Source organism: Diaphorina citri, unplaced genomic scaffold (genome assembly GCF_000475195.1).
Source record: "Diaphorina citri unplaced genomic scaffold, Diaci psyllid genome assembly version 1.1 scaffold2607, whole genome shotgun sequence".
Taxonomy (NCBI): Eukaryota; Metazoa; Arthropoda; class Insecta; order Hemiptera; family Psyllidae; genus Diaphorina; species Diaphorina citri.
The window spans coordinates 13450-22883 of record NW_007380025.1 but is presented as its reverse complement, the minus strand read 5'-3'; the positions used below and the strand labels follow the sequence as shown (position 1 = coordinate 22883).

Below are 9434 nucleotides of genomic sequence, written 5' to 3'. Positions count from 1 at the left end.
TTTTCATCTTAAGTTAAGCTTATAAGTTTTCATACATACGGGGGTTAATGACTTGACTTTGGCTCAAACCAACAACCTTCAGACTTGCCACCAACCACTAGAACACTTAGATGCGTAGCCAGTGGCTATAGCATTTTGATACATTTTGAATGTGTCAGTTCCCAATGAGTTGCAGAAGTTAAGCAATGATGTATGATCAAATCATTGTACTGCACTTGGGCTGGGTGAAGTTAATGAGAACGGGTGGGTAGCTCATTATTGTAGATGACCTTAAACTTAGCAGTTATTGTTGTTGTAGCGGCTTTAGCTATAGCCAAAAGGTGATAACAAAATAGAGAAAATATCTCTTCTATCAGCCATTCACCAGGGTGATTAATGGGCTAGTCCTGAACCACAGTCAACCATCATGAGGACTTTTTGTGCTTTTCAAGCAGAGAGAGCCCTTTGAAACTATCAGCTAGCTAAGCTGGTTAGGGTTAGCTGGTCTTCTCCCTGTTTATAGGTGCACAGCCAGATGCTAGTCCACTCATTGTTTAACATAGCCTAGCTAAACAGAAACTTGGAAGATACGTCCAAGATTTTGGGACTGCCTTCTTATTTGCTACAGCAAAACGATAAGCTAACTTTCTTACACTAATCTTCGTCAGTCCATATTGCAGAGCAGCAATTTTTTCAATGTAGTCAGACAGAATCACTTCCTCCTCATCTGTGAACACCCTGATGATCGTATTGGGGCTTGTACTCAACTATTTCGGCAGCTTTGTCTCGTTTCTTCTTAACAAATCTCCCAATAATCGTTTGGAGTGAAACCATTGAAAACTGCACATGCTTCTCTGTATGAGAGAGTTTTATTCAATACAGCCCACAGCTGTTAGCACAGGCTCAACTGAGTTTGACGGGGCTTTTTTACCCCTGTCTTAGGCTTCGTGCATTTCTAAAATGCCCCAGCTGGGATCGACCCCCCGCCCTCCTGTTTCCCAGGCGAGCGTCTTGACCACTACGCCCGCGCCACCGAGGCAGGTCAAAAATAGGGGTAAGTGGGTACCCCTATTTTTGTAACTTGGAATATCGTTTTCTGGGGATGTTTTATAAATGAGCTAGAGGGGGTAAACAGAACGAAGAAATTGCTTTTAAATCAAATTGTAATTCTGTTTTCAGGTACTTCCATTGACGAAGGTACAAGTCTGGCGTGGGCTATCTGTGAGAGTCTAATTCAAACCAAGGCGTTTGTATTCTTCACCACTCATTTCTTGCTCCTGGCACAGCTGGAAAATCTCTACTCTAATGTCACCAAGTGAGTACAGATGGGCCCTGAGGCATATTCCACCCATTTACTTTTAGGGGGCAGGGTTAGCCCAGTGGTAACGCGTTTGCTTGCCATACAGAAGGTCCTGGGTTTGAATCCCACAAAAAAGTACTCGTTTTTCGATTGCAAATATTGCAACAGGTTACTTTCTGCGTTTCTCGTCGTGTATTGTGTCTCTCCTTGCCCATCTGATGAGAGGCATACTACGGGATGGCCATGCTACGACACAGACCCCACGCGTCTAATGTCGTAGTTGTTTCGTTGCTACGAAATAAAAAGGCACTGAAACATTTTGAAATTATTAGAACTATTTCAATAATATATATAAAAAAACACCCAAACACAGGTTCTACTACTATTTGGTAGAACCTATATGGGTGTTTTAACCAGATTACAAATAAAAATTAGAGAAGAGGAAAAAAATATGCCCACAAATTGAATTTTTGAATATTCAATCAATCTTCTTATGTTCATAAATAAATAAAAATGGTTTATGTAAAAAAAAACTGATTATTTAATAAATTATGACTAAAAATAAAAAACCAAAAATTCTTACTTTTTTTTTAAAGAGGTTTGACAGAGGGAACTGGAAGTCTGAAAAGTGTGTTTTTTTAAATAAAAATATTTTGTTATCAATTTGTTCATAAGTTTGGATTCATTTCAAAAATGTCGAAGAGGGCTGTTTATTCCTTTCATGAGAAAGAAATTTTTCAAGATCTTCTCAAGCAGGAAAAGGTCCTCACTGACTGTTCAACCAAAAGGTATGGTGGAACTAATGCCAGCGAGGAAGAGAACCAGGCCTGGAAAAGGATTGTGAAGTCCTTCAATTCCATACATGGAGTACAGAAGGTAAGTACCAACTTGTCATTTCAATTTTATCAGTATGAGCCCATATTGCACTTTGAAGTTGCTATCTTCAGAGATTTGCTAGAAGCCACCTTCCTGTCCACTACTAGGCTGCCTGACATCACAGGAGATCAATCAGACAGTTTAATACTGGAAGATTGAAGGAGTACTAGGCAAATGTTACACAGGGAATTTTGTTTCTAATTTGATAGAGTCTACTGTGCACTGTAGTCATGATTCCTGAGAATCTCAATGAATGACCAAACAATGAATTGAACAGTATATTTCATTTATGCCTTGGTGATAATTGGAATCCTTTACACAAATCTATGAAGTGAGAATGACCCAATATATTTATGAAGAAAGACACAATATATAGAATGAACACCATATTTTTTCTTTATAATAGGGAACTGTGTGGTCAATATGATTCTTTCATTAACAAATTTTTGTAGGTACATAATATTTGATAATATTAATCAAGTTTGTTGTATTTTTTCTTTCTTCTTCTTAGAGAACCATGGAACAGCTGAAAAAAATATTCAGCAATATGAAACAGGATAGGAAGGAGATATTGAGAAAGAAGAGACATGCCACTGGCACTGGAGGTGGGCCTGCTATTATCTGCACTGTTGAAGATGGTGATCTTAATGATGACCTCTTCGACAAGATGATAGCAAAACCCATTGAGGGGGCCATTGACAGTGACCTCACTGTTGTCACTCCAGAGAGTGTTGATGACGAGTATTCTGTTGATGGTACGTAGAGTTTGAAGATGGAAATCATCTTGTCATTTTAAGAACAATGTTACTCTGGGAAGAATGTAACATTAATATACACACAAAGGCCACTTGCAGTGTGACATTATGTCTAAAATATTCCAATGTTGTCCATTTTTTTTCCTTTCTTAAAAAAAAAAAGAATGTTTTCAATTGAAAATATGGAAATTGGACTAGTAGAACCCAATATATGGAAAACTTTTAGGAAATGAGAGTTCAGAGGAATATTGGTAAACAGTTTATCTGCAATCGCTGTAATAGGAATCATACCTATAGAAATTGTCCAGCATTTGGAAGACGGTGTAACTTATGCAAAGGCTATAACCATTTTTCTGCCTGCTGTAAGAAAAAGAATTAAATAATAAAAAGTTGTCAGAAATCTTAAAAAAATGTTCATAAAAGAAAATCGTCTTTTATTTTATTAATTACAAATATACCCAATAAAACACAATGTTACTCTGGGAAGAATGTAACATTAATATAAACACAAAGGCCACTTGCAGTGTAACATTATGTCTAAAATATTCCAATGTTGTCCATTTTTTTCCTTTCTTAAAAAAAAAAAGAATGTTTTCAATAATATGAAAATATGGAAATTGGACTAGTAGAACCCAATATATGGAAAACTTTTAGGAAATTTCGGCACCACTTTTATCCTTTTCTTCGATTTCGGCACCACTTTTATCCTTTTCTTCGATTTCGGCACCACTTTTATCCTTTTCTTCGATTTCGACACCACTTTTATCCTTTTTTTCGATTTCGGCACCACTTTGATCCTTTTCTTCAATTTCGGCACCACTTTTATCCTTTTCTTCGATTTCGGCACCACTTTTATCCTTTTCTTCGACTTCGGCACCACTTTTATCCTTTTCTTCGACTTCGGCACCACTTTTATCCTTTTCTTCGACTTCGGCACCACTTTTATCCTTTTCTTCGATTTCGGCACCACTTTTATCCTTTTCTTCGATTTCGGCACCACTTTTAATTGTGTCTCTTCTCGCCCATCTGATGAGAGGCATACTACGGGATGGGCATGCTACGACACAGACCACAAGCGTCCAACGTAGCAGTTGTTTCATCGCTACGAAATAAAAACGGCGGTGAAACACTCATCTTTTTTTTTTTTTTAAGTCTCTGTGTGCTAGTGCTAGTACTCTCCTGAAGTCTCGTATTTTTTACGTTTTGTAAAAAATCTGTTATTGAAGTTAAACTTAAGTTGAATTTTATTTTCATACATACCATTTTGAGCTAAAGTTTAACTTAAGCAAGATTTTTCATCTTATAAGTTAAGCTTATAAGTTTTCATACATACGGCGGTGAAACTTTCGGGTCCGTTACGTAACGAAGCAGACTAATAAGCAGGGAGGAGGGAGGTTTCAGTTTCAGTAGGTATCGACATAGTTTGTAGTGCGCTTGCGCTTCTGGCTTCTGTCTTTCTCTTTCCCTTTCCAGACACCAGACCTTCTGCCCCAGAGTGCTCCAGTCTCTGTGTGCTAGTGCTAGTACTCTCCTGAAGTCTCGTATTTTTTACGTTTGTGAACAAATACGAGACTAAACTTATTTACCTACCTACCTAATTATCTCTTTTTAAATTTATTCATTGCTACTAGGTACCTAGATACATATTTATTAAAGTAGTTTACTAATCAATTTTCAACAAAGATATTAATTTTAAAGTGATTCATTCATTGAAAATCTCTCTTTGTTATAAGTTATAACTCACAATCGACAGTAGGTATAATGTCAAACTTTTGATTGAAATATTGAATTTCAAATAGATAAATTCTCAATATGAATACGAACAGAAAATCTAGTGCTGTTTGGGACTATTTCACTGACATTGGTGGAAGTTTAGTAAAATGTAATCTGTGTAAGACACAAATAAAATGCTTCAGTGGTTCAACCTCCTCCATGACCAGACATGTTGGAATCCGTTTGACAGAAAGGCGAGGTCAGAGTTCTGCAAATTTAAATATTGATGATCCGGCTCCAGTTTCCAATGTAGCTCCAGCAGTAAATGGTCCAACTCAAGCTCAAGCATCATCTTCACGGCAATCTGAAACTACACAATATGCTCCCAAGAGGACTCCTCGGATGGAACAAGGTATTTCTCAACATATAACAAAACCCATAGTGACATCCGATTGTAAAAGAATATCATCCATGTAGTATTGTCGAGGACCCTGAATTTGCAAAATTGTTAAAGTTATTAAATCCTAATCACACATTGCCCGCCAGAAAAACGGTTTCACAAGCTCTCATGCCTGTTCTTTACAATCAGGTAAAGGAAAAAGTTCTTGAAGACATTGAAAAAAATGCACCATTTGTAGGTCTTACAACAGACCATTGGACCAGTCGGAAGACTGAGAGCTACATGGCTTTGACCGCACATTTCATTGGGATTGAAGATGGGAAAATTAAAAAGTTATTTGGAGCTGAATAATCAATTGATAACAAACGCCATCCAGTCCCGGTGCATGAGATCTACATTTCGCAAATGTTGAGATCAGCTCATTATAGGTGAAAGGTACATTAAAACATTCCATCTCTGTATTACTGGGTGACTTCAATATCAGTTCCCTTGCCGCTTTGTGACGAATTAATTCCTCATTATAAATAGTGTTGGCAGAATTTTGTACATAATAATGAGCTAGGATCTCGCACATCTCTCTCTTATTCGTTGTAATCTGATTTTGGGCGTTTTTTAGGGGGCAGCTATCATCCTTGGGTGTATGGGGACCTTGACAGTTGACACACTTGACTACCGCAGGAATTTGGCATTGATGGTCATTACCATCAAGAACTTGATAACATGTTTTGCATAGAGTATTACCTTGATGAGATGAAAAGAGAAAGAAATTGAAGCTAAATTTTCAAAGTGTTGAAAATGAATATTTATTGTGACTGGCCAAAACGCTGGGAAAATTTGACAAGGGGTTATGTATAAGGGAAAATTAATAGAAACGCTTAAAAAAGTCACTTCTCACATGAAAATCAAAAAACTAACACGACAGAAATGTTTATCGTATAAAAAAGAAGTACTATGCAAAAAATCACTACTCAAAACGAAGGATTTCCACTAGAAAACAATTTATAAACAGGGAGCAAAAATGCACGCACCTCACGCAAAATTGTTTCCTCGCGGATTGGTATTGAGATTTAAACGAAGAAAATGCGTTCACTAGCTCGCGAGATATAGCTCTCGGAACATGAGTCTCAAAGAATAATATGATCTCCACATACCAAACATCCCTGCTCAAAGTTCCACTTTATGTAAACACTACCTACGTACATAGGTACCTACCTATGTCCTCTATGATCTGGAGGTATATAAAGTGAACAGACAGTGAGGACATGATTAAGTCTTGAGGATCTAATCTGAACTGCGACAACTTGGAGTGCTTTAAAAATTTGAATCTCATTATTTTTCCCGCGCACACTTTGGGGACGAATTTCTTAGAGAAGAAATACTTTAATAAAAAAAAAATCTTTTCGGATTATTTATTATTTTTGACGATCTTTACGAAAAAAATACATTTGGACAGTTATATTTTTCATGAGAATCATCAATTGGATTATATGGTTTCCTTCCCTAAGAGACCACCACCCCGTTTTTTGCAAGTATTAGGGTTCCTATCTTGTCTATGTACCTCGTATCTGTCATCGAATAATTCGTTTGTCCCGTTTCGTTTTTCCAGCTAAATTGATAGTGTTAATACCATTTTGAGCAATATCCAAAGATTTTTTTCCTTGGTATAAATAAAAATCATAGACAACACCATCCTTATCGGCTAAAATGAAATTTTTCAACCCGACTGGATTAGGCTTTCCCCGTACGTACTGCTTCATTTGACATCTACCTTGGAAAGGTATCATTTGTTCATCAATACATAGCGAATGGGGTCTAATGAGTTGCAGAGCTCCATTTCGAAATGAATCCAATAGAGGTCTCACTTTCCAGGCTACGTCAGCCTTTTTCACAGTTACAGGAATTGAATTATCATCAACAACTTTCAAAAAGCGACGGATTTGAAGATATCTGTTTCTTGACATATGATTAGCTATCCAGAGGGATTCTGTACTTTTTGCTCCAGTACATTCTTACCTGAGGTAGAGGAATACAAGACATGAGCATATTAATCCCTATAAACTTGGCCATTTCTGGAGGAGAGGTGTTAATACTTTTGCCAGTTATTTCAACAGAACGTAAGTTTGTCATGAAAGCCATTTGTGCAATAATATCTGAGCTGATAAAATGGTTGAAAAAATCTCTAGGAGTTTTACCTCTTAAGTTTTGAGGAATAATACTTTCATTGTGGTTGCTTATTCTAGGCCTTTTGAATTTTCTTCCACTTCTCCAGTCAAGTTTTCTTAAAACATGTGTACGTGGAATACCTGGTGAGGATTGCAGACCAATAGAAGAAGCAGATGGCTGTAAATCAGCAGAAGGCTCAGGAACTACAGAGGGAGGTGGTGATCTATTCTGAACATGACATCTCACTGCTATTCTATCTAACTCTTCTTCACTGCTATCCCTGTCCTGTTCTTCTAGAAGGTTTGAGCAGAAGTCTCCATATTCTTGGGACTCCTCAAAGTCAGAGCAGTTTCCATTTTGGAAAGAATCTGAAAGAATCTTTTTGTAAGCCATTCCTGAAAAATCACAAAAAAAAAACAAAAAAAACAAAAAAAACAAATAGTTTAAATATTGTGTATGTACCTTGTACCAAGACCCGATGTGCACTTGTGTGCACAAAGTTTGAAGGGATTTTCCTGTGACTAAAAATCAGCAGAAGGGGCAGATGGCTGGAAATCAGCAGAAGGCTCAGGAACTACAGATTCCTGAAAAATCTCATACAAAAAAAAAAACAAATAGTGTAAATATTGTGTATGTACCAAGACCCGATGTGCACTTGTGTGCACAAAGTTTGAAGGGATTTTCCTGTGACAAAGAAATGAAAAAAATACTAACAAAATGTTAAAACTTGATGATAAACACTCCAAATACACAATTTAATAGTTGACTGGTGAAATCTAATAGTGGTAATTAAGAAAATCAGAAAAACTTACCTTGACATTCAAGACACCCGACTCTGCACTCTTCTTTCACCAAAATCTCAGCAACAAGTGAAACTCCAAATACACAATTTAATAATTGACTGGTGAAATCTAATAGTGGTAATTAAGAAAATCAGAAAAACTTACCTTGACATTCAAGACAACCGACTCTGCCCTCTTCTTTCACCAAAATCTCAGCTACAAGTGAAAATTTCAAAATGTAAACAAAACTTACAAGATTTTCAAGAGTGCACTCTAGTGAGTAAAATCAAAACGTTTTTATTAGTTATTTTTTCTCTGTGCTAATTTAAGCGCCAAAGTTTAAATTTCAAAATAGCACAGGTGTGTACATCGCAGTTGACGTATGACAGTAGAAAGTTCATCTTGCGTTACTCTATGATCTGGAGGTATATAAAGTGAACAGACAGTGAGGACATGATTGAGTCTTGAGGATCTAATCTGAACTGCGACAACTTGGAGTGGGCTATTGATCGAAATCGATTCAGAATATACAGATCTATGAACCATAATCATTACGCCTCGGCATGCCACTAATCCATCCAGATAATCTTTACGGTACATAACATAATTGTTGAATCCCGCTACGTTCCTGTTAGGTAACAGGTGGGTTTCTTGTAGACATATTACGAAAGGTTTACATTGTTTACATTGGGTGTCTAGCACTACAAACTTGATATGGAGGCTGGGCTTCTAGCTATACAGCCTTGAAGTACACACGTGTGCACATCGGCTGTCTAGCACTACAGAGCACTTCTTACTTTCGGGCGTGAGGAGGATAAAATATTCCTAGACCTATTGGGTGTATCTGTCATAAGATAGTAAAATTAGTTTGAAAATGAAACCATACCATAACACTAACAAAGAGGATTGGCCTAATGTCTTGAATAAGGAGCATTAGGTGTATAAGGTATCGAATTAAAAAGATTATAAGACATTCTCTTCCGTTTAAAAAACCATTGCAAATAAACCGAACCATAAACAAAACAAACCTGTAAGAAAAAATATTAATTAATTTGGACATAAATAAGAATGTAAAAGAAGGAAATAAAAATGAAAGATGAACATAAATATAACAATCAGGTTTTCTATAAGTAGTTTGGACATAAATAAGAATGTAAAAGAAGGAAATAAAAATGAAAGATGAACATAAATATAACAATCAGGTTTTCTATAAGTAGAAGACAAAAACATAAAAATACAATATGGGTAATTGGGTAGGTACCTATTATCCTAAATGAGGACTAGGTACGTTCATATCCATCATATCAAAATCATTATCGAACGTATTCTTACTAACTAAGACATTATCATTTCTATTACTTGTACTTGAATTTAACATATTATTTTTACTAGATACCAAAGGGTTAACATAACCATTTTCAACCATGCTAGCATAGGTACGAGTACCATTGCTAGAAGACGCATTT

At 36.5% G+C, this 9434-nt stretch overlaps 1 protein-coding gene and 1 long non-coding RNA gene across 2 annotated transcripts; one reads left to right on the top strand and one right to left on the bottom strand.

Moving 5' to 3' along the window:
* The first annotated feature begins 1966 nt into the window (after window positions 1-1966).
* On the top strand, window positions 1967-3093 carry LOC113471548. Its single transcript, XM_026830783.1, has 2 exons — window positions 1967-2155; window positions 2667-3093. The coding sequence occupies exons 1-2, from the start codon at window positions 1973-1975 to the stop codon at window positions 2916-2918; spliced, it is 435 nt and encodes a 144-aa protein (XP_026686584.1). The 5' UTR covers window positions 1967-1972; the 3' UTR covers window positions 2919-3093.
* Window positions 3094-7746: 4653 nt separating this feature from the next.
* On the bottom strand, window positions 7747-8052 carry LOC103519207. Its single transcript, XR_541887.1, has 2 exons — window positions 7999-8052; window positions 7747-7779 (listed from the first exon to the last, which is right to left on the bottom strand). It is a non-coding gene; the product is annotated as an uncharacterized LOC103519207 (long non-coding RNA).
* Window positions 8053-9434: the final 1382 nt, after the last annotated feature.